General features: G+C 36.5%; 1 protein-coding gene across 3 annotated transcripts in view; it reads left to right on the top strand.

Moving 5' to 3' along the window:
- Nucleotides 1-26,102, top strand: part of ATP11B (ATPase phospholipid transporting 11B (putative)) — a 118,984-nt gene that overhangs the window by 38,101 nt on the left and 54,781 nt on the right. For all 3 annotated transcript variants that reach the window (XM_060099187.1, XM_060099189.1, XM_060099188.1), the window contains 7 exons: nucleotides 8,273-8,320; nucleotides 10,485-10,549; nucleotides 13,051-13,132; nucleotides 15,044-15,194; nucleotides 16,280-16,477; nucleotides 24,668-24,910; nucleotides 25,683-25,858. In XM_060099187.1, the coding sequence (XP_059955170.1) occupies nucleotides 8,273-8,320; nucleotides 10,485-10,549; nucleotides 13,051-13,132; nucleotides 15,044-15,194; nucleotides 16,280-16,477; nucleotides 24,668-24,910; nucleotides 25,683-25,858 (963 nt within the window). The remainder of the gene's footprint in view (nucleotides 1-8,272; nucleotides 8,321-10,484; nucleotides 10,550-13,050; nucleotides 13,133-15,043; nucleotides 15,195-16,279; nucleotides 16,478-24,667; nucleotides 24,911-25,682; nucleotides 25,859-26,102) is intronic.

Consider the following 26,102-nt stretch of genomic DNA (forward strand, 5'->3'; position numbering starts at 1 on the left):
AGAAAATAATCTAATGGTGTGGGTGTGTGCGTGCATGTGTATATATGTGCTCCATGAAGGCAAGGGCCATGTCTTTGTGTTCAATAGGAGCTAACTCCTTTTAACATTACAATTTACTAAATACAGTGTGAGTCATCTTTCAGTGAGTGCTGTGCTAATTATTGTGGTCTATGGAATGGAAACAACTTTTTATTATTAAAGACTTCCATGAGAAACTACTCATTTTTACTCAGTAACTGGTGATAGAATATAAATTATAACCACATTGTAAAAATTACCCTCAGCTTCTTGTCATATTCTCCATCTCCATTTGTTGGTTGGAATGTTTTAAAATCTTATCACTAGTCATTGGATTTTTCAGATGTCTTACATATCTTTATTCTGGATCCATATATTTATAATGGAGTTTTCTCTATGTGATATTATAAAAATCTTGCATTTTCATCAAAGTCAAATATGGATGCAATATGGAGTTTTCCAATTAACTGTAAAAATTTGGAGTTCTATGCTTTAAGAGCATTTAAATTATAAGATAGGGCTTCCCGGTGGCGCAGTGGTTGAGAATCTGCCTGCCAATGCAGGGGACACGGGTTCGAGCCCTGGTCTGGGAAGATCCCACATGCCGCGGAGCAACTGGGTCCGTGAGCCACAACTACTGAGCCTGCGCATCTGGAGCCTGTGCTCCGCAACAAGAGAGGCCGTGACAGTGAGAGGCCCGCGCGCCGCGATGAAGAGTGGCCCCCGCTTGCCACAACTAGAGAGAGCCCTCACACAGAAACGAAAACCCAACACAGCAATAAATAAATAAATTAAAAAAAAAATTATAAGATAGATTTAACTGTGAAGAATTTAGTACTTTAAGAGTTCTCTATTGCTGTTATTTCCAAGTCTCAGACAAGGGTGAATTATTAAAAGATTAGTATTAAAAACTAGAAAATGATACAGCATTAAGAAAGCATAAGATTAATATGAGATCAAATGTAACTAATGCTTTGGTGGGTGGTTTTACGTTATTTGGAAAATGGGGAGAAAGTTTAAAAAAATTTTTTTTTTTTTTTTTTGAGTTACACGGGCCTCTCACTGTTGTGGCCTCTCCCGTTGCGGAGCACAGGCTCCGGACGCGCAGGCTCAGCGGCCATGGCTCACGGGCCTAGCCGCTCCGCGGCATGTGGGATCTTCCCGGACCGGGGCACGAACCCGTGTCCCCTGCATCAGCAGGCGGACTCTCAACCACTGCGCCACCAGGGAAGCCCCTAAAAAAATTTTTTTTAAATAAGAAGTAATGCACTGTTAAATATAAGGTATTCCTCTTTATTTTCTCTTTTCCTCTTCCTTACTGGAAGTATATATATTTTTTAAATACAAATGTAATGTAATTACTACAGAAGACTTTTGTAATAGAAAAATAACTCATAATTAATTATACCACTACTTTAAAATTTTTATTGCTGTCTTTATTCATTCATTCAACAAATTATTGTTGAGCACCTTTGTGCTCATTATGATAAGTGATAAATAAGATTAATAAGCACAGTTTCCATCCTTGAGGAACTCACAGCTGTAAAGATATTTTATATATCTCTAACTGTATTTTTTCAGTTTACTATACTATACTATATGCTATTTATAAGGGAAATATTGAAAGCATTTTTAATGTCCAAGTAGGAGGAATGCTTAAATGGCTTTATGGTATAGACGTAAGATGAATTAGGTAGGTAATAAAAATGATGCTTTCAAAGAATTTAATGACATAGGAACATACTGAAATACAATGTTGAATAAAATGTTATAGAGCTGTAGTCTCATATGATCCCAATTATATAAAAAGAAATATGTATGTATGTGTATTTGATAGGTAGTTAAGTAGTTAGATAGAAAAAATAAATAGGTATAGAGAGAAAGAAAAACCTAGAGGAATTACATGTCAGAATGTTAGTACTTATTTCTTGGTGGTACGATTTCAGCTGATTTTTAGTCACCTTTTTTGTTCTCCGTATTTTCTATTTCTTGAAAGAATATGGATTGCCTTTGTGGTTTTTTAAAGTATTTTCCATCTTACTGCACAGTATTCTTAATGATCTCTTTTAATGGCTGCATAATAGTCTAAGTAAACATACTAGAACCTAATGGTTCCCCAGTCTTTCCATACTTAACTCTTCCATTGTTTTGCTATTAGAAATACTGAATGACACCTTGTTACATATAAGTTCACCAACTCAGCATCCAGTAGTTAAATAGTTCATCATTTCCTCCTCTTTGATACAACTTGTTCACTTGGCTTCCAGGACATTTCCCTCTCTTGATTTTCCTCTTACTTCAGTAGTCCCTCCTTCTCAATCTCTTTGGCTGATTTCTCCTCTTCTCTCTGACTTCTTGATGTTAGAGTGCCCCAGGACTATCCTCAGTCCTCTTCCCTCCTCTACCTATAATATACCTTTCACTATCTGAACTCACTCTGTGATCTCATCCCGGCTGATGGCTTTCAAGACCATCTATATGCTGATGACTCCAAATGTATATCTCAATCCCAGATTTCTTTCCTAGTCTTCAGATTCTTATATCCAACTTCCTGTTCCACAATTCCACTTGGATATTTAGTAAAAATCTCAAATTAATCATGTTGAAAACTGAATTCCTGATCTTTCCTCCAGAAGTTTTTATGCTAACAACCTTTCCCATTTCAGCTGATGACAGTCCATCTTTTCAGTTATTCAGGCCAGAAACCTTGGAGTCAGCCATGACGCCTTCATCCCCTCTCTGCTCACCTCTTCTCACCTCCTCTCCCACATCTCGTTCCAATCCATCAGAATATCCTATTGGTTTACCTTCAAAATACATCCAAAACCTGACCGTCTTTCACCCCCTTCTCTGCTGCTAAATTGATCCAAACCAGCATTATCTCCTGCTTGGATTACTGCTATCAAAGGCTTCCTTACTGGTTTTTCTGCTTTTACTCTTCTTTCCCTTGCAGTCAGTCTGTTCTCACAAAAGCAGCCAGAGTCATCCTTTTTAAATGTAGGTCAGATCATGGCATTCCTCTGCCCAAACCTTACAATGGCTTTTCTGTCTCACTCATATCTTTATAATGATCTTACTGATTGTCTCCATCCCCAACTGATCTCTGATCTAATTTTTGACCCTTCTCCATCTTGGCTCACCCTCCAGCTACACTGGCATCCTTATTTTCCCTTGAACATGCCGTATCCACTTCTACCTTTTCACTAGCTGTTCTTTATCTAACTCCTTTACCACCTTCTAGTCTTTGCTTAAAATCACCTCTTCAGTGAGGCCTACTTTGACTATTTAATACTGTGACTTAATCCTTCTTACCCTCTCCTGCTTTTTTTTTAATAGCACATAATACCTTCTAGTATACTATGTAATGTACTTATTTATTATGTTTGTTGCTTATTATCTCCTTTTCCAACTAAATTATAAACTCAAGGACAGACATCTTTGTGTGTTTTGTTCACTGATGTATCCCAAGCACCTAGAACAGATCTGGCATATAGGAGGCCTTACTACATGTTTGTTGACAGTTGAATAAATATCTTTATGGACTTAATTTTATGCACTTAAGTTTTTCCTTTTATTGAATTCTGTGATATATGCAACTAAGATTTGTGTGTGTTACAACTCACTTAACTATTGAATTGAAATACCTAGAACAGAATAGACACTCAATAAATATCTGTTGAATGAGTAAATGAATGATAGAGTTCCACAGTATTACTTAATCAAAGGATTTGAGAACATTTTTATTGCCCATTTATTCATCATATATTGAGTGCCTCCAATAGCTGAGGCATAGTGCTAGATACTGGGAATGCAGCAGTAAAGAAACAGTGATAGCTCCTGACTCCTAGAGTTAATAATCTAATACTAGATTATTCCCTAAGAACAGACAGAGCTGCAAAAGTGGAATTATTAGATTAAAACCCTAATCGAATTTGGCCTTTATTAAACCTACTGACATGTTACTTTCCAAAAACGTTGGATTAATTTTTATTGCTATGAGCTAAGTATAAGTTTATGAGGCTTATTATTGTTTCAAAATGTTACAAGTATTAAGTTTTGTTTTTTGTTTTTTGTTTTTTAATTAATTTATTTATTTATTTTTGGCTGCGTTGGGGCTTCGTTGCTGTGTGCGGGCTTTCTCTAGTTGCGGTGAGTGCGGGCTGCTCTTTGTTGCGGTGCGTGGGCTTCTCATTACGATGGCTTCTCTTGTTGCGAAGCACAGGCCCTAGGTGCACAGGCTTCAGTAGTTGTGGCACACGGGCTCAGTAGTTGTGGCACACGGGCTTAGTTGCTCTGCAGCATGTGAGATCTTCCCGGACCAGGGCTCAAACCCGTGTCCCCTGCATTGGCAGGCAGATTCTTAACCACTGTGCCACCAGGGAAGTCCCTAGTATTAAGTATTATAGTTTTTAAATTTTTGCTGATTTTGTAGCTAATAGTTTTATAGTTTTAAAACTAGTTTTAATTTATTGTTTTACTAGAAAGGCTGAACAGGGAGTTCCCCGGCAGTCCGATGGTTAGGACTCGGTGCTTTCACTCCCGGGGCTTGTGTTTAGTCGCTGGTTGGGGAACTAAGATCCTGCAAGCCACGCAGCACAGCCAAGAAAAAAAAGGAAGGAAAGAAAAAAAAGAAAGGCTGAACATTTTTCTGTGTTTATTAATTTTTCTCCTTTGAACATTGTCAGTTCCTTCCCAATTACCTATTCGTTAACAGTGGTTACATTATTTCCCTTTTTCTTTTTCTTTAAATAAATTTATTTATTTACTTACTTATTTTTGGCTGTATTGGGTCTTTGTTGCTGCGCACGGGCTTTTCTCTAGTTGAGGCGAGCGAGGGCTATTCTTCGTTGTGGTGCACGGGCTTCTCATTGCGGTGGCTTCTCTTGTTGGGGAGCACGGGCTCTAGGTGCACGGACTTCAGTAGTTGTGGCTGGCGGGCTCTAGAGTGCAGGCTCAGTAGTTGTGGCCCACGGGCTCTAGAGCACAGGCTCAGTAGTTGTGGTGCACGGGCTTAGTTGCTCTGCGGCATGTGGAATCTTCCTGGACCAGGGCTCAAACCCTTGTCCCCTGCATTGGCAAGTAGATTCTTAACCACTGCGCCACCAGAGAAGTCCACGTTATTTCCTTTTAAAAAACTTTAACAGCTTATTGAGGAGAGGCTATAGTATGGTTAAGAAATTATCTCTGCCCAACACTGGAAGAAATAAAAACTAGGAGAGTCTTCTGTTTAGGTACAGCCTCTAGCAGGTGCCTATTTCACAGTATTCTCCATAGTCTCTTTCCTTGGCTCCTTTGCTCTTTCTGTTCCTTTTTTTTTTGTTCTTTCTATTCTCTTTATTTTTTGTAGACTCCAACTCATCAATTCTACTTCTAGGAATTTTTCCTAACAAAATAATGAAATTCTGCTTTTAGAAATATATCTTAATGCAAATGTGAAAAGATATGTACACTGGCTTGTTCAGGGCTGTATTATTTAGACTGTCCATAAGTTGGGGAAAAACCTAAGCTTCTGTCAGTAGTGAATTACTTAAATAAATTATGCAGTGACCCAAAAATACAATGCTATGTGTGGCCATTAAAAGTAAAGATGTGGATCTGTATTTTTGACAGGACATGTTAAGTGGGGAGAAAATGTTACCAATAGTATTTATGATATCCCATTTTTGTTTTTAAGATACATACATATTTATATGGGCATGGAAAAAAGCCTGGAAAACATACCTCAAAATATTAATAATGTTTTATTTGAGTAGTGGGATTACTGATGATTGTTATTTCCTTTTTGTCGTCTTTTTACATCGTCTGAATCATTTTATAAAGTATGTATATTTGAGTGTATTTAGTCTTTATAATCAGTAAAGAATAATAAAGCTCTTTTCCATTTTGAAACAAATCATAGTGTGGGTTTGGAGAAAGGGCTACAGAAAGTGCAGAATGAGTTAATCCAGCATGATACTGGCATGAACAAATACAAGAAGTGCTTTAGAATCAAGGATAACGGGACAGATAAAATGAAGGAGAACAGGTCTCTTGTTGGCACTTGGCTCAGGAAAATCAAAAGACTGACCACACATTATCTCTGAACAGTGCCTAGGAGTCACCAGCTGAATTGGCTCTTTGAATCTAAATCCAAAGTTTGAGGCTCAAACCAGAGCTACATAAAATTCCGTTAAGTAGAGATAATTAAAAAGCAGGACTTCCCTGGCTGTCCAGTGGTTAAGACTCCATGCTTTCACTGCAGGGGGCATGGGTTCGATCCCTGGTTGGGGAACTAAGATCCCGCATGCCACGCGGCACGGCAAAAAAGTAAAAATTAAAAAAAAATTTAAAAAAGCAGTGCTTCTCCCTGATACAGGAGACTGAAGGAAGAAGAAGTAAGAGATTAGCAAGAAATAATGAATCCAAAGTCTACAAGGGGTAAAGCCTCTGTGACCTGGAAACAGGAGGGATAATAGGGGACATTTGGAAAGTCATGCTTAATATTTCTTTGCATAGTTAAATGACTAACATGAGGCTCTGCCCAGAATTTGCTTCAACTCAGAATTTACCTCTCACTATTATAGAAAGTAATTTTTCACTTGAGTTGACTTTGTGCTATGGAGCTGTTTTGGTAGTGGAAGTTGGAACTAAAAGGCCAGGCTATGAAAATTCATTATAACAACAGGCCACTCACTCTAAATTTCAGGAAACCGAAAGTTAAGCTCTGGAGGTCACTAATAGTTTTTTTGCTTACTACTCTACCCTTCGCCCGTAATTCACACATAGTAGTTGCTCAGTGAATATTTGTTGGATAAATGAGTGCATGAATAAGTACGTGAATGAGTGAATGAATGATTCTGGTTACCGGAGTCTTTATTTAGTAAACTGTGATAAAAATGTGTGAGCATTCATTGTTGGCTAAATAATATATGCATCTCTGTGTAGCAATTATAAAGTCTCATCATGACCAAACTGATAATCATAATAATATATTACATTTGCATTGCCATTTTGAAAACATTTTTTCATGCATTAGTTTGCTCATAGCTGGAATAGAAATGGCAAGAATATTATTATTATTTTTTAAAGACAATACTTTCTTGTCACCATTTGGAACACTTGGTGCCCCAGTCTGCTCTTAATCATCAGAATACTTAATTTATAGTCAAATGTCAAGTCATCTTTGAGCCTGTGTCCTTATCCCCAGCCAGGAGCCTGTGTCCTCTATCCCCAGGCCCAACATATTCCTTGAGTGTCAGAGTCGTGGGTAACTGCATAAAAGCTACAGTATCCCACCTTAGGAGGCCGCAGAGATGGGACAGAGAGGGGAGAGTGGCAAGTTGAAGAAAGCCATAGGCAAAGTCCAATCAGTAGTCATTAGAGGGCAAGAAAGGCCCAGGATGTCAACAATCACAGGGGAAAGGAAATGTTGCGGACAAAATCTGAAGGAGAATGAAGGGTGGGAGAGGCCTGAGCCCAGAGGCAGTCTTGATCCAGAAGAGGTCAGCCTAAGTCAGGAACCCTGGAGTCTGTGAAGCAAAGGGCAATGGATTAGGGGACTCAGACATCACAGAAGAGTTGGACAAGCTGGTACCCATTGGAGAAGGTGACAACACTGCTCATGACATGTAGCAGCAGCAGGAACAGAGTGAGGTTTCTCTAATGCATGGGCCCAAAGACTTTAAATAGCAAGTTGACGAGGGTCACGTACAGAACACTGCCAGCAGCCCCATGTAGACATAGTACAGGATCCCCGAGTCTAGATGCAGGCCAAGAATTGGGCAGAAGGCTTGGGTACCAAAAAGGTTGTGTTGCCGAAGTTGGTGAAATAGACCATGAGGAGAAGTAGTGTGAGGCAGCTGTGGATAGCAGCAGCAGCTTATAGCGCCAGTGCACATTCAATACATCATCTGCGAAGCCCAGGAAGATTATGCAGCAGATGGCAAGGAGCACACTTCATGGTGAGGGAAGGCTTTACACTGCTCCTCCACAAAACAGTTCAGGAAAGGGAAAGGGGTGAAGCAGAAGAGGATGATAAGGCAAACAGCACCACTGATCACTCCCTGGGACTCTAAGAATATTAATTTTTTAAAGCTTAATGACTGATTTACCTTTGTAATTTCTAACATGAATATTGGACCATTCATATATGCAAAAGGTTGGTTTTGTTTCATATCTAAGAATAGTGCCAGAACTGTCTTAAAATTTTCCACCCATTGATGTCATAAGTAATGTATCATTAGTTTTTTTTGTAACATAGTGAATTCTTTGATAGATTCATGGGACGAATGATAATAACTCAACAAATGGAAGAAATTGTAAGGTAAGAATTTGTATTATCCAATCGCTTTTAAGTGAGAATTGTTTGGGGGAGGGATTAAAATCAAGTTAAAGGGAGATTAGATAAGTAAGCAGCATATCATGGGAAAGGGTTAATTTAAAAACATTTAGCATTTCATCTTCTAGTAATTTCTAGCAGCAGCAGATGAGATGAGGATGAAGCAAATGCCAGGAAATGACATCAAAATCATTTAGTAAGATTATTTGTGTACTCGTATTTCTTTGTCTGATATATTAGGTAGTAACATAAAGGAATCATAATGGTCCCTATCCAGATCCTTACACATCTAAACGTACCACCACATAAGTCTCTAATACAAAAAATGTCTTGTGTAATGTTTAACAAATAAAAATGTTATGGTCTTCTTCACTTCAAAATCATTCCTTACAAACTAGAGTATTTATTGGCCAATAACTTCTTATATACTCTTCTGATTGGTTATTTGGTTGGTTGGTTGTTTTGATTTGTTTTCCCTCAATATTCAGGTTAATTTCTGGTACCTACATGAAAGGCTTTGGGTCATTTCAAAGATTTTCTGATAGGGTGAGATTACATTGTTACTCATGACCACAAAGCTGAATTTAGAATAAACCTTGGAATCAGCCCTTGAACTTCGAATTAACTTAGCACTCTACCTCTTTTCTGGAGACGTTCAATTTATACTGACTGCATGAAATAAGTCACTGACATAAAGAGTTGAGAATTTTTAAAAATGAAATCCTCAAGACAAGCTACCAAAAATATGCATCAGCATGGATTCACACTTTTAATAAAAGTCAACACAGGAGCACGTTCAATAAACTGTGTAACAAGGTCTTTTTAAGTGTAGGACCCCTGCTGAATAACAGTGACTGGGTTTTATTTTGATTTCTACAGTGACATATTGGGATGCGTGTGTGGATACGTAGTATGAATTGCATTAAGATATTGTGGCTGGTAAAGGAAAAGATCAATTATGTTACCTTAGCAGGTAGAATGGTTTTTAAAAAAAAGAGCCGTGTTCTTTGCTAAAGCAACCAGAGTGAAGTGATGAATTATCTTTTAATTTGAAGCTTTCTATCATTATATCCCAATTTTATATGCCAACATGAGCTCAAAGTTTTTCTATTCATTGCTGGGACCAAAACCAAGTAGAAAAGAGCTATAATATGGCTCCTGAATAATTGATTTTGGAATATCCATTCAGTGTGCTCCAGATACGACTATATAATAAAACCATACTTGTTAACCATAGACCAAACACCTGGCCCCCGCCCCCCGCTGTGTTCATTGGATTAAATTTTTTTTACAGTGTTTAGGTTTGCAGACCTCTTCAGAATTGGTTCAGATTCTGTTTGATTTGGATAACTGTGTATGTATATTTCAGAAAAGCCTTCAGAAAAGCCTTATGATAAGGAATATCAACAAAATTAAGGCTTTTTTACTTATCCATACCAGAGTCTTATCATTTGCTATCACTAAGAAAATACAATTTTCCTTTCTAGTTACTTCTTCTCATTTTATATCTCCTTTATGGAGAGAAATTCAAACAGCAGGAAGACCTGTGCTCCAAGAAGTATGCAATGCAAGTAGTCAAGTTGTAGTGTTGATCTTGCCTAGAAAAAGTACTAACTCACTTACTATGTTATCTTTTATAACCTAGTATAATTTTAATTGTGCAGAACTCATGCAGTTATATACAAATCATACTACAATTTATGTTTATTTTGCATTTTTTTCTTCACCCAACCTGTTTACACTGCATTTTAATTCTGTATTTTCCCTTTGAAAACTGTTAATTGATTTTGCTCAAAATTTAAAAATTTTATCTTCTGTAAAACATTTTAAAATCATTGCTTAATTTTTGGTTTTGTTGAGTTTTATGTTTAAACTTCTGAAACAAGTGGCTTTGTGATTTTATCTACAGGCATAGTCTTATTTCTGAGCCATTGATCTTAAAATGACTGAAATGCTAAGGCAGATATTTGTTGTTATGGTAACTAGCATCATGATTGACCTCGACAGCTTTACAGTAGCAGAGATTTTGGTTTTATATGAAAGCATTGTTATAAGTATAGCTGAAGTACCTTCTGTCTGCTAAAGATGCCATTTTAAAATTTAATTGAAATTTTAATATATTCAATGGTTTTGGTTATTTTTTCCCTAGACCTCTGGGGCCAGAGAGTCTCTTGCTTCGTGGAGCCAGATTAAAAAACACAAAAGAAATTTTTGGTTTGTATATATTGAAAATTTTAAATTATAGATTCATTTTGATATGAAGTATTTTTAAAAGCACAGCATTTGTGATCTTTTGGTTAGATAATTTATTGTCTGTGATAATTTTCTTTCAAAGATTGTATTAATATAATTTTGTGTTGTATTTTTTGTTAATTCCTATTTTTGAGTAATGGGTTAGAGCCTTGCTCTTATATTTTCTTCGTGAATACTTCATGCTAAGATAATTCTGGCACTTCTGTTAATGGTGTTGAGAACTATATACTTTGACACCTTGGTGCAGTAAACCACTTGTATAATTCCATTATGATTATTCTTAGATTGGATTGTTAAAACTGCTGACTCTTTTGGTCATCCATTTATTCATTCAATGAATTCTTATTGATCTGTGACTATGTAACAGATACTGTTGGAACATACACTGACTGGATCAAAAGGATGAATAAATAGTGCTCTTGCATTGTCGAGCTAAACTAATTCACTATGCTCTGAGTCAACTATAGGTAAATTGTGAAGTCAGTGATAACCTGTAGCTGTCAACTGGCTCCTCGCCTTTCAGGAATGGCCCATCATATTCTGGCCAGCTTATGTTATTCACTGAATATTTACAGCTTTTGAGCTCTTCTTCCTCAGTCTCTTCTTTCCTGTTAACTGTACTGTATCTTATCTGTCAGTATTAGGCTCTCTGATAAAGAATTCCATATATTTTTTTAAAAAGGAAAATAACTAGTATGGCAGAAATGTGGAGAAACTGGAACCCTCATACATTGCTGGTGGGAGTGTAGAATGTTGCAGCTGCTGTGGAAAATAGTTTGGCAATACCTCAATAAGTTAAACATAGAATTACCGTATCACTCAGCAATTCTGCTTCTAGCTATATATCCTAAAGAATTGAAGACAGGTGCTCAAACAAAGGCTTGTATGAGAATGTTCATAGCAGCACTGTTCACAATAGCCAAAGGGTAGAATCTGCGCAAATGTCTATCAACTAATGAATGGATAAACAGTGTAGGATATCCAAGTAATGGAATATTATTCATCCGTAAGAAATGAAGTACTGATACATGCTACAACATACATAAACTTTGAAAACATTATGCTGAGTGAACGAAGTCAAACACAAAAGGCCACATATTGTATGATTTCATTTATACTTAAAATACCCAAAATAGGCAAATTCATAGAGACAGAAAGTAGATTAGTGGTTCCCAGCAGCTGGGGAGTGGAGGGGAATTGGGAATGATTGTTTAAAGGGTACAGTTTTTTTTTGGCGGGGGACAGGTGATGAAGTAGTCTCAACTTAGATAGGATGGTTGCACAACATTGTGAATGTAACTAAGTGCCACTGAATTGTATTGAAAAGGCAAACTGTATGTTATGTGTCTTTAACCACAATTTTTAAAAGGGGACCATAGTAAAGTTTTAATGGCAGAAGCCAGAGAAAACCTCCAGGGCTTTTAGGCCCTCTCGTGTAATGCTGTATTTTAACACCTCTCTAGCAGTAACACCTTTCACACTCTTAAAATTTAGGAAATGTGTATTTGAATGCCTTTAAACGGGTCTGCTATTGTTTTCCTCAGCACCACCTCTCTGCGTTGTACCATTTTGTCTCATTTCTCACATTTCTATAATTTTGGTGCCCGTTGTCATTTGATTTGTAATCCCTGCTTTGGAAGGATAATTCCAATAGTGAAAATTGCAGTTATTGATCATCTTTCTGTTTCTAGGCATTTTGCTAATCTGTCACACAACTCCCATACCAGTTTTATTAGGTATTTTTCCCATTTAAAGATGGGGAAATTGAGACTCAGAAAGATTAGATAACTTGCTCAAGGTCACAGAACTTATAAGTGGCAGAGCTAGCCTTCAAACCAAGCTCTAACTCCAAAGTTTTTTAATAAGACTGGTCTTACCCCAGTTTTAGTCCCCTTATTACTGTCATTCTCATCTCAGTCATTCACATAGGCACATATTTTTAAAATAGCACTTTCCTTGTGTTTATTTCATTTACTCTGACAGATTCCATATTATCTTTCCAGTGCTTATGAGATTATGTCTAGACTCCAGATTCTGGCATTCAAGGTCTTTCAAACTGACGCCAGTCCATTGTTACAGCCTAACAGAAAGCACTTTTCTATTTTTGTCTTTGTTAACACTGTTTGCTCTGTCTGTAATGGCCTTCCCTGCCTTCTTTATCTTTCCGAATTCTTTCCTCCGTCAATTCCAACTCAAATAATACCTCTTTCATTCAGATATCCCAGTTGTAATTCAGGAACAGAACCCACATGCCTTCCTCATTCAGCAGGTTGAATGACTGGAATTTCCCAAAATTGCACTTGGAAAGCCTTTTAAAAAAAAACTCCAGAAAGACTTAAGGGAAAGACAAATTCTGACAACTCTCAGATGATACAGTTTCTTAGATTTTCTTTCGTGCTAGTGAGTACATTTCTTTTGTGAAACATGGTAGAGGATTATCTTAAGACTGTTTTGTTTTGCAGGTGTTGCTGTGTATACTGGAATGGAAACTAAAATGGCATTAAATTACAAGAGCAAATCACAGAAACGATCTGCAGTAGAAAAGTAAGAAAACTTTTCATTTATTTACACATAAATATGACTTTTTAAAAATTCATTTATTTGCTTGCACTGGGTCTTAGTTGCGGCAGGCAGGCTCCTTAGTTGTCGCTCGAGGGCTCCTTAGTTGCAGCATGTGAACTCTTAGTTGTGGCATGCATGTGGGATCTAGTTCCCTGACCAGGGATCAAACCCAGGCCCCCTGCATTGGGAGCGCAGAGTCTTAACCACTGAGCCACCATGGAAGTCCCAATATGACTATTGATATGTATATTATTCTATATGTATAAAATATGTATATAAAAATATATATTTCAAGTCAACAAAAGATGGTATCCTTGAAGATAGGGATGGTTTCTCATTTTATTTATTTAATTTTAATTTATTGAAATATAGTTAACATAAAATATTATGTTTCAGGTGTAGTACATAGTGATTTGACATTTGCATACATTATGAAATGATGACCACAGTAAGTCTAGTAATTGTCTGGCCCTATACAAAGTTATCGCAATATTATTGACCATATTCCTTATGCTGTATATTACATTCTCATGGCTTACTTATTTTATAACCCAAGGTTTGTACCTCTTAATCCCTTTCACCTATTTTACCCATCCCCCCAATACCAGCAAGCAACCACCTATTTGTATCTATGAGTGTGTTTTCATTTTGTTTTGTTTTTTAATTTTTTTAATTTTTATTTATTTATTTTTTTGATGTGGACCATTTTTGAAAGTCTTTATTGAATTTGTTACAATGTTGCTTCTGTTTTATGTTTTTGGGGGGTTTTTTGGTTTTTTTTAAGGCATGTGGGATCTTAGCGTCCTGACCAGGGACTGTCTGTGTGTTCTTAGATCCGTGGTCAGGGATCGAACCCACACCCCCTGCATTGGAAAGCAGAGTCTTAACCACTGGACCACCAGGGAAGTCCCTGTTTTGTTTTTCTAGGTTCCACATACAAGTGAGATCATATGGTATTTGTCTTTTTCTGTCTGACTTAGCATAATAACCTCTAGATTCATCCATATTGTCACAGATGGCGAGATTTCTTCCCCCCCCACCCCCCGCAAAGAAAAGACTTTTGGGAGTCTCCCTGCCTAATGGGAGACTTAGGCAGGCTTATTGGCTGAGGGGAAGTACCAACATAGAGGGTGTACCAGTGAGCTACTGCCACCAAATTGCTGCATCATAAACTGTCCTACAACTCATTCACTTCCATTCATTTTCACAGATGAGTGGATTGGCTGAGGGTCAGCTGAGCTCTGCCAGGAGGAGCTGGGATGACTCAGCGTTGCCCCTCATGTCTCTCTTCTTCCTGGGACAGGCTAATGAAGAAATGTGCTCTTCTTCTTCTTCTTCTTCTTTTTTAAAATTAATTATTTATTTATTTTTGGCTGCATTGGGTCTTCGTTGCTGTGTGCAGACTTTCTCTCGTTACGGCGAGCAGGGGCTACTCTTCATTGCTGTGCTAAGGCTTCTCATTACAGTGGCTTCTCTTGTTGTGGAGCATGGGCTCTAGGCACACAGGCTTCAGTAGTTGTGGCACACACGGGCTTAGTTGCTCCGCAGCATGTGGGATCTTCCCGGACCAGGGCTCAAACCCATGTCCCTGCATTGGCAGGCAGATTCTTAACCACTGCACCACCAGAGAAGCCCACTATAAGCATTTTGAACAGTAGTTAACTATAGTAAATATGCTTGTAATCTTATGTATCTGTTCTTTCATTGCTAGTAAATGGATTGAATTGAATGGTCATTTCTTAAAAACAAAGACTGTGTCCTTTAAATAGCTACTGTAATATCTTTCTTATATATTGATATTTAGTATCTTATTTAATACCAATGTTAATTTCCAAATAAATGAGTATGGTAACATATAATTGGTACATTTTATATTCTCTTTCTTCATTTCAGGTCAATGAATACATTTTTGATAATTTATCTAATAATCCTTATTTCTGAAGCCATCATCAGTACTATCTTGAAATATACATGGCAAGCTGAAGAAAAATGGGATGAACCTTGGTATAACCAAAAAACAGAACATCAAAGAAATAGTAGTAAGGTACTTCATGTTGTTCTTGACTCTGTTACAAAGAAAATTTTATTCTTTGGAAATTTTATTTCTTTTAATGCTTTGGTAGTGACTTCTGATAGGAGTGACCACTGTCATCCCTAAAACTATCACTATTAAAGGGTGACAAAAGGATATTGGACGTGAAGAGTAGCCAGCATGTTTGTACTGGTATGCTTTTTACATTTTACAGAATAAGCATTTATATTCCCTATGGCATGACTTGAATAATTAAGAGATCACAGACATTTAAGTCATCTGTATTGGCATTCCACTTTAGTACTACAAATTGAAATTTTTATTCTAGTTTATGTAAATAGAATTTTCAGTTCTATCAGAATAATTCAAGGAGTCTTACTGTCAGTATATTGGTGGTATGAAGTAAATACGAATTATGTCATAAAAAGTTTTAAACTGATTAAATATGGACTACCAGGAGAAGTTAACCTGCAATTTTGGTAAATTGTTCTCCAAATTTCACTTTAAAGTGCAAATATTGGAAGATAAGTTTGAATCTCAAGAGACCAAAAAGCAGATAATCACAGGAACATATTTTCAGTATCATTTACAATTAGGTATTTTATCTTTTACAGAACACATTTTAAAATGTGGACCTGCTGTGCCATTGAAGTAGGCTATTCCTGTGTAATCTGTAATTGAGAGTTTTAATTTCTAGCAGTTCTAGCCTAGCAATTATTTTACATTTTTAAAATTACAGTCAATTTTTAGTTATCTGTGATTTTGATGTGTAGAAGTAGAATGGTAAGTATGCTACAGAGGTTCTAATTATAATTTTGCCATAAGTAATTTCAGTCACACCAGGCTTTTCTGGTAGCTTCTAAAAAGTAACAAATTAAGTAATTTGGTTTTAACCTTTCTTCTTTTAATTTGTTCAAGATTCTAATGAGCAATAAAATAACCAAAGGAAATGTGTTAAAAAGACAATTCAGTAAATGAATTTCATTTCATGAGACTTTCCTGCTTCAGAATATAGTTGATGGTCTGTTTAGATATGAAACTATCTGATAATTTCCTTCGTATTCTTCTCTTATCAAGCAATCATTTTTTTCCCCTAGATTCTGAAATTTATTTCAGACTTCCTTGCTTTTTTGGTACTCTACAATTTCATCATTCCAATTTCATTATATGTGACAGTCGAAATGCAGAAATTTCTTGGATCATTTTTTATTGGCTGGGATCTTGATCTCTATCATGAAGAATCAGATCAGAAAGCTCAAGTCAATACTTCTGATCTGAATGAAGAACTTGGACAGGTAAAAATGATCCTTTTTTTTCTAATTTGTTATTTTTATCAAAATAATAAGTGTACAAAGACTAATAAAACTAAATATTACAAGGCTTATACCAAAAAACAGACATATACCCACTTTGCCTCCCCATGACAGCACAGTATTGTTAAATCACAACTTGGGATTTAATAAATATTCATTTACATTATTAGGACTGTTTTGGTATTATTTACTAATTCCTTGTTCTCTTTTTTTGCCCTGTAATACTATACTTACATTTTTCTTTCTTATGTATTTTGGTTTTGCTGGAGTTAATTGCTCTGTTTTTTATTTGCTTAATTTTCATTTACCACAAACAAATCTGTTGACAAGTATATGAACCATCTCTCCACGTATTCAAACACACCAGGTAATCTAGAATTTCCTTTCTCTTTCTTGTTATCTCGCTCACTTTCTGTTTTGAAGACTTTTATGTTTCTGCTTCAATTTGGACTTCTTTCTCGGCCTGCTTCTCAGCTGTCACCGTGGACTTGCTTTTCCATCACCCTAGAACTTCCTTTGTCTCCCACCCGTTTTGGATTTCCTGTCTTCTGGATCCCATGTCTTCCCACCTGTTGCTTCTTCTCTTATTTTGGTGGAACACATCTCCTAATAACTTCTTGAAAAAGGATGCATAACAGGGAAATACTTCGCATGTCTGAAAGTATCTTTATTCCCTTCTTACACTTGATTAGTAATTTAGCTGGGTAGGGACTTCACTGGTGGTCCAGTGGTAAGGGATCTGCCTTGTAGTGCAGGGGACGCAGGTTTGATCCCTGGTCAGGGAACTAAGATTCCACTTGCCGCAGGGCAACTAAGATCCCATGTGTGGCAACTACTGAGCTCGCGCACTCCAACGAGGAGCCTATGCACCGCAATGGAAGATCCCGCATGCCTCAACGAGGATCCCATGTGCTGCAGCTAAGACCCAACACAGCCAAAAAAAATTAAAATATTAATAAAATAAATAAATAATAAATAAATCTTAAAAAAAATAATTTATCTGGGTAACACATCCCAGGTTGGAAATTATTTTTCCTCAAAATTTCAAAAGCATTTCTCCATTTATTTCTAGCTTCCAATGTTTTTTTGAGAAATCCAATACCATTCTTATTCTCAGTTCTTTATGTGTGATCTGTTGTTTTATCTCTGGAAGTGTTTAGTGTTTTAGGACCTTCTCTTTATTCAATGAATCTGAAATTTTATGATGATATACCTTGGTGTGAGTCTTTTTATTTTCTTTCATTGGGCAATAAACTCTATGAGCCCTTTTTGCCTGGAAACACAAGTCCTTCAGTTCTAGAAATTTTTCTTATGTTATTTCTTTGGTAAAGTGTCTTTTTATGTTTTGTGGGATTTTCTTTTGAAATTTATTACTTTGGATGTCAGATCATTTATCTTGATTCTCTAATTTCTTTGACTTTCAATTTTAATTTCTCTGTTTTTATAATCTTTCTGGGAGAATTCATGAACTTTATCTTTCCACCTATCTTTTTTTTTTTTGCTTTGTTTTTTTATACCGCAGGTTCTTATTAGTCATCAGTTTTATACACATCAGTGTATACATGTCAATCCCAATCGCCCAATTCAGCACAACACCACCCCCACCCCATGGCGGTTTTCCTCCCTTGGTGTCCATATGTCTGTTCTCTACATCTGTGTCTCAACTTCTGCCCTGCAAACCGGCTCATCTGTACCAGTTTTCTAGGTTCCCCATACATGCATTAATATACGATCTTTGTTTTTCTCTTTCTGACTTACTTCACTCTGTATGACACTCTGTAGATCCATCCACGTCTCAACAAATGACTCAATTTCGTTCCTTCTTATGGCTCAGTAATATTCCATTGTATGTATGTACCACATCTTCTTTATTCATTCGTCTGTCGATGGGCATTTAGGTTACTTCCATGACCTGGCTATTGTAAATAGTGCTGCAGTGAACATTGGGGTGCATGTGTCTTTTTGAATTATGGTTTTCTCTGGGTATATGCCCAGTAGTGGGATTGCTGGATCATATGGTAAATCTATTTTTAGTTTTTTAAGGAACCTCCATACTGTTCTCCATAGTGGCTGTATCAGTTTACATTCCCACCAACAGTGCAAGAGGGTTCCCTTTTCTCCACACCCTGTGCAGCATTTGTTGTTTGTAGATTTTCTGATGACGCCATTCTAACTGGTGTGAGGTGATACCTCATTGTAGTTTTGATTTACATTTCTCTAATAATTAGTGATGTTGAGCAGCTTTTCATGTGCTTCTTGGCCAACTGTATGTCTTCTTTGGAGAAATGTCTATTTAGGTCTTCTGCCCATTTTTGGATTGGGTTGTTTGTTTCTTTAATATTGAGCTGCATGAGCTGTTTATATATTTTGGAGACTAATCCTTTGTCCATTGATTCGTTGCAAATATTTTCTCCCATTCTGAGGGTTGTCTTTTCCTCGTGTTTATGGTTTCCTTTGCTGTGCAAAAGCTTTGAAGTTTCATTAGGTCCCATTTGTTTATTTTTGTTTTTATTTCCATTACTCTAGGAGGTGGATCAAAAAAGATCTTGCTGTGATTTATGTGAAAGAGGGTTCTTCCTATGTTTTCCTCTAAGAGTTTTATAGTGTCCAGTCTTACATTTAGGTCTTGAATCCATTTTGAGTTTATTTTTGTGTATGGTGTTAGGGAGTGTTCTAATTTCATTCTTTCACATGTAGCTGTCCAGTTTTCCCAGCACCACTTACTGAAGAGACTATCTTTTCTCCATTGTATATCTTTGCCTCCTTTGTCATAGATGAGTTGACCATAGGTGCGTGGGTTTATCTCTGGGCTTTCTATCCTTATCCATTGATCTGTATTTCTGTTTTTGTGCCAGTACCATATTGTCTTGATTACTGTAGCTTTGTAGTATAGTCTGAGGTCAGGGAGTCTGATTCTTCCAGCTCCGTTTTTTTCCCTCAAAACTGCTTTGGCTATTTGGGGTCTTTTGTGTCTCCATACAAATTTTAAGATGATTTGTTCTAGTTCTGTAAAAAGTGCCATTGGTAATTTGATAGGGATTGCATTGAATCTGTAGATTGCTTTGGGTAGTATAGTCATTTTCACTATTGATTCTTCCAATCGAAGAACATGGTATATCTCTCTATCTGTTGGTATCATCTTTAATTTTTTTCATCAGTGTCTTATACTTTTCTGTATACAGGTCTTTTGTCTCCCTAGGTAGGTTTATTCCTAGGTATTTTATTCTTTTTGTTGCAGTGGTAAATGGGAGTCTTTCCATAATTTCTCTTTCATATTTTTCATCATTAGTGTATAGGAATGCAAGAGATTTCCGTGCATTAATTTTGTATCTTGCAGCTTTACCAAATTCATTGATTAGCTCTAGTAGTTTTCTGGTGGCATTTTTAGGATTCTGTATGTATAGTATCATGTCATCTGCAAACAGGGACAGTTTTACTTCTTCTTTTCCAATTTGTATTCCTTTTATTTCTTTTTCTTCTCTGATTGCCATGGCTAGGACTTCCAAAACTATGTTGAATAATAGTGGTGAGAGTGGACATCCTTGTCTCGTTCTTGATCTTAGAGGAAATGCTTTCAGTTTTTCACCATTGAGAATGATGTTTGCTGTGGGTTTGTCATATATGGCCTTTATTATGTTGAGGTAGGTTCCCTCAGTGCCCACTTTCTGGAGAGTTTTTATCATAAATGGGTGTTGAATTTTGTCAAAAGCTTTTTCTGCATCTACTGAGATGATCATATGTTTTTTATTCTTCTATTTGTTAATATGGTGTATCACATTGATTGATTTGCGTACATTGAAGAATCCTTGCATCCCCACTTGATCATGGTGTATAATACTTTTAATGTGTTGTTGGATTCTGTTTGCTAGTTTTTTGTTGAGGATTTTTGCATCTATATTCATCAGTGATATTGGTCTGTAATTTTCTTTTTTTGTGGTATCTTTGTCTGGTTTTGGTATCAGGGTGATGGTGGCCTCATAGAATGAGTTTGGGAGCGCTCCTTCCTCTGCAGTTTTTTGGAAGAGTATGAGAAGGGTGGGTGTTAGCTCTTCTCTATATGTTTGATAGAATTCACCTGTGAAGCCATCTGTTCCTGGCCTTTTGTTTGTTGGAAGTTTTTTGTTTTGTTTTGTTTTGTTTTGTTTTGTTTTTTTGCGATACGCAGGCCTCTCACTGTTGTGGCCTCCCCATTGCGGAGCATAGGCTCCGGACGAGCAGGCTCAGCGGCCATGGCTCACGGGCCCAGCTGCCTCGCGGCATTTTATCTTCCCAGACTGGGGCACGAACCCTTGTCCCCTGCATTGGCAGGTGGACTCTCAACCACTGTGCCACCAGGAAAGCCCATGTTGGAAGATTTTTAATCACAGTTTCAGTTTCATTACTTGTGGTTGGTCTGTTCATATTTTCTCTTTGTTCCTGGTTCAGTCTTGGTAGGTTATACCTGTCTAAGAATTTGTCCATTTCTTCCAGGTTGTCCATTTTATTGGCATCGAGTTGCTTGTAGTAGGCTCTTAGGATGCTTTGTATTTCTGCGGTGTCTGTTGTAAAGTTCTCTTTTTTCATTTCTAATTTTATTGATTTGAGTCCTCTCCCTCTTTTTCTTGATGAGTCTGACTAATGGTTTATCAATTTTGTTTATCTTCCAAAGAACCAGCTTTTGCTTTTATTGATCTTTGCTATTGTTTTCTTTGTTTCTATTTCATTTATTTCTGCTCTGATCTTTATGATTTCTTTCCTTCTTCTAACTTTGGGTTTTGTTTGTTCTTCTTTCTCTAGTTCCTTTGGGTGTATGGTTAGATTGTTTACTTGAGATTTTTCTTGTTTCTTGAGGTTGGCTTGTATAGCTATAAACTTCCCTTTTAGAACTGCTTTTGCTGCATCCCATAGGTTTTGGATCATCGTGTTTTCATTGTCATTTTTCTCTAGGTATTTTTTGATTTCCTCTTTGATTTCTTCAGTGATCTCTTCGTTATTTAGTAACGTATTGTTTAGCCTCCATGTGTTTGTGTTTTTTACGTTTTTTTCCCTGTAATTCATTTCCAATCTCATAGTGTTGTGGTCAGAAAAGATGCTTGATATGATTTCAATTTTCTTAAATTTACTGAGGCTTGATTTGTGACCCAATATGTGATCTATCCTGGAGAATGTTCATGCGCACTTGAGAAGAAAGTGTAATCTGCTGTTTTTGAATGAATGTCCTATAAATATCAATTAAATCTATCTGGTCTATTGTGTCATTTAAAGCTTCTGTTTCCTTATTTATTTTCATTTTCGATGATCTGTCCATTGGTGTAAGTGAGGTGTTAAAGTCCCCCACTATTGTGTTGCTGTCGATTTCCTCTTTTATAGCTGTTAGCAGTTGCGTTATGTATTGAGGTGCTCCTATGTTGTGTGCATATATATTTATAATTGTTATATCTTCTTCTTGGATCGATCCCTTGATCATTATGTAGTGTCCTTCCTTGTCTCTTGTAACATTCTTTATTTTAACATCTATTTTATCTGATATGAGTATTGCTACTTCAGCTTTCTTTTGATTTCCATTTGCATGGAACATCTTTTTCCATCCCCTCACTTTCAGTCTGTATGTGTCCCTAGGTCTGAAGTGCGTCTCTTGTAGACAGGCATACATACGGGTCTTGTTTTTGTATCCATTCAGCAAGCCTTGTCTTTGGTTGGAGCATTGAATCCACTCACGTTTAAGGTAATTACCAATATGTATGTTCCTATGACCATTTTCTTAATTGTTTTGGGTTTGTTTTTGTAGGTCCTATTCTTCCCTTGTGTTTCCCACTTAGAGAAGTTCCTTTAGCATTTGTTGTAGAGCTGGTTTGGCGGTGCTGAATTGTCTTAGCTTTTGCTTGTCTGTAAAGCTTTTGATTTCTCCATCGAATCTGAATGAGATCCTTGCCGGTAGAGTAATCTTGGCTGTAGGTTCTTCCCTTTCATCACTTTAAATATATCATGCCACTCCCTTCTGGCTTGTATAGTTTCTGCTGAGAAATCAGCTGTTAACCTTATGGGAGTTCCCTTGTATGTTATTTGTCATTTTTCCCTAGCTGCTGTCAATAATTTTTCTTTGTCCTTAATTTTTGCCAATTTGATTCTATGTCTCGGTGTGTTTCTCCTTGGGTTTATCCTGTATGGGACTCACTGCGCTTCCTGGACTTGGGTGGCTATTTCCTTTCCCATGTTAGGGAAGTTTTCGACTATAATTCCTTCAGATATTTTCTCTGGTCCTTTCTCTCTTCTCCTTCTGGGACCCCTATTATGCGAATGTTGTTGTGTTTAATGTTGTCCCAGAGGTCTCTTAGGCTGTCTTCATTTCTTTTCATTCTTTTTTCTTTAGTCTGTTGCGCAGCAGTGAATTCCACCATTCTTTCTTCCAGGTCACTTATCTGTTCTTCTGCCTCAGTTATTCTGCTATTGATTCCTTCTAGTGTAGTTTTCATGTCAGTTATTGTATTGTTCATCTCTGTTTGTTTGTTCTTTAATTCTTCTAGGTCTTTGTTAAACATTTCTTGCATCTTCTGGATCTTTGCCCCCATTCTTTTTCTGAGGTCCTGGATCATCTTCACTGTCATTATTCTGAATTCTTTTTCTGGAAGGTTGCCTATCTCCACTTCATTTAGTTGTTTTTCTGGGGTTTTATCTTGTTCCTTCATCTGGTATATAGCCCTCTGCCTTTTCATCTTGTCTATCTTTCTGTGAATGTGGTTTTTGTTCCACAGGCTGCAGGATTGTAGTTCTTCTTGCTTCTGCTGTCTGCCCTCTGGTTCCACCTATCTTTTGATTTCTTTTATTGTATTGTAATGTTTTTAATTTCTAATATCTTAGAATGGTCTTTTTTTTTTTGGCTGCGCAGCTTGCGGGATCTCAGTTCCCCAACCAGGGATCGAAACCATGTCCCCACAGTGGAAGCGCAGAGTCCTAACCACTGGACAGCTAGGGAATTCCCAGAATGGTCGTCTTTTAATTACATCTTATTCTTGTTTCTTGAATATAATCTGTTCTTTCACCTCTTTGAGGATATTAATGACAGTTTCTTTAAAGCCTTCTGCTAGTTGCATTTTCTCAATTTTTTCCTAGTTCCTTTCTCAGTACATCAGTTCCGCTGTAATGTGATATATGCTTCCTAAAATCACTGTGCTATGCAAAATTACTCAGTAAAAACCACAGGGCTTATGGCAAAATGTAATTGAGATACAACAAAAACTTTGTCAGTAACAAATTTAAAATAAAAAGATAAGAACCTAATGACGGCAGGACTTGCTAAATTATTAAGAAATACATAAATACTACAATAAATATGGCACTTTATCTTGAAAATGACCTGAAGTTTACTTGTGGAAGTGCCCATCAGAAGTATTGCAACTTGTGTGTTATTGTGAAGTACTGGAAGGAAGGTTATCTGAAAACAGAAGGTAAGTATAATACCAGATGTGAATGGTTATGGCTCATAACACACATGGTGACCTGAGGTAGCTGCTAGCTGTTTGAGGTTTGTATATTTCATGTATTCTGGGTGCAGTTTTCTGTGTTCACCTAGTGTTTCTCACAGATGAAACTGTTCATAATCAAATGCAAAGTTCATATTATGCTCAAATTGTTCCCTTATATGTCAATCTCATTGTAATAAATTCTTGTGTTTTCAAGACAGTGTTATAGTGGAAATGCCTGTCATTTGTTTTAGACTCCCTTTACCTTTTCATGTAAGGAGATATCCTCAAATGAATGCTAATCTTTGGTTTTCTTTACAAGTCCAAAAGTTTTCCTTAGAAAAGCCCGGCAGCCCAGCTGTTTTTGGGGTGTATCCCCAAATATCAGTATTGGCTTTTCCTCAGTTTACCCAGAGAGAATAACTGCAGTTCGTATTTCTCCTGCTTGTTCAACAGAAATTATCAGTCAACTCTATAGATGAACATGAACCAAAAGATGCCACAGACTTCAAAGAGTATATAGATTTTAAATATTTTGTATTATCCTGTTTTGTTTCTGTGGCATCTTTAATTATTTGCTTTAATTATGTGCTCGGATTATAAGTAAGACTCTTAACATGAGTATATCAATGTTAATAGGTAAACAACTTCAGGAGCCAGAGTACAAAGTTTTTTTTGTTTAACATAATACCCTGAACATAAAGGTTTGTTTTCTTTTGTTTTCTATCTCTAGGTGGAGTATGTGTTTACAGACAAAACTGGTACACTGACCGAAAATGAGATGCAGTTTCGGGAATGTTCAATTAATGGTATAAAATACCAAGAAATCAATGGTAGACTTGTGTCTGAAGGACCAACACCAGACTCTTCAGAAGGAAACTTATCTTATCTTAGTAGTTTATCCCATCTTAACAACTTATCCCATCTTGCAACCAGTTCCTCTTTTAGAACCAGTCCTGAAAATGAAACTGAACTAGTAAGCAATTTTTAAGTTAATAAATAGGAGTTGGTGGGTTGTTGGTGGGTTGCAGGAGAAAAAGTTTAAGTGTTAGTGGGGCGAGGGATATACATTTGTAATGTTTATCCTTTGATTCAGCACTGAGAATTTATAGTCATAAGCCAGCTTAACTTGTCACTTAATATGCATCTACTTTACGGAGGGAGTCTCAAGAGGAAGGGGATATGGGGACATGTGTATGCATATGGCTGATTTGCTTTGTTGTGCAACAGAAACTAACACAGTATTGTGAAGCAATTATACTCCAATAAAGATCTATTAAAAATATAAATAAATAAATAAAATGTTCCACTAAAAAAAAATATATATATATATGCATCTACTTTAGTTCTCTGTGTATTTAAATGGGACTAAGTTAAGGAAAGCCCTTTCTGCCTTGAAATAAAGAAGACTTTCCTAAGGAATAGAGCTTAATAGAGCTTTTGAGATCTCAGTTCTTCCACAATAGAGTTTTCACCTTTACTTGCAATTTGGTTATGCCTCCTAAAAATATACTCAGATGTTGAAGGGTCATAAGCAAATGTGACATTTTACTCTTGGGATTCAGAAGCAACCAGCTATTATTTATGCAATTCAGAATTGTAGCACTCTTGTTCTACATCTTAGTTTATTAAATTACGGGCTGTATTTATTGGCATTTTTTAGAATTTTGTTTCTGTTTTCCTACATGTTCCTACATGTTATTTGGTATTGGTATATTTTATTATGAATATTAATTATGTTTCTACAGATTAAAGAACATGATCTCTTCTTTAAAGCAGTCAGTCTCTGTCATACTGTGCAGATTAGCAGTGTTCAGACTGATGGAATTGGTGATAGTCCCTGGCAAACCAACCTTGCACCCTCCCAGTTGGAGTACTATGCATCTTCACCAGATGAAAAGGCTCTCGTGGAAGCTGCTGCAAGGTAGTTTAAATTTAATTTTCAAATCTTCAGAAAAATACCTTTTAAATGAAAATGTGAAAATACAAGAACATAATTTAAAATTCTCAGACAAAGTTCAGAAACACATAAAGGTATTTTATTTTATTTTTATACTTTTTTTTACACATAAAGATATTTTATTTATATGTATATATTTTTACACATAAAGGTATTTTAAATGAGAATTTGAAATGTCATTAATTTTGTTGTCAAGCTTGCATTAAGT

The sequence above is a fragment of the Mesoplodon densirostris genome, chromosome 5 (assembly GCF_025265405.1).
Source record: "Mesoplodon densirostris isolate mMesDen1 chromosome 5, mMesDen1 primary haplotype, whole genome shotgun sequence".
NCBI lineage: Eukaryota > Metazoa > Chordata > Mammalia > Artiodactyla > Ziphiidae > Mesoplodon > Mesoplodon densirostris.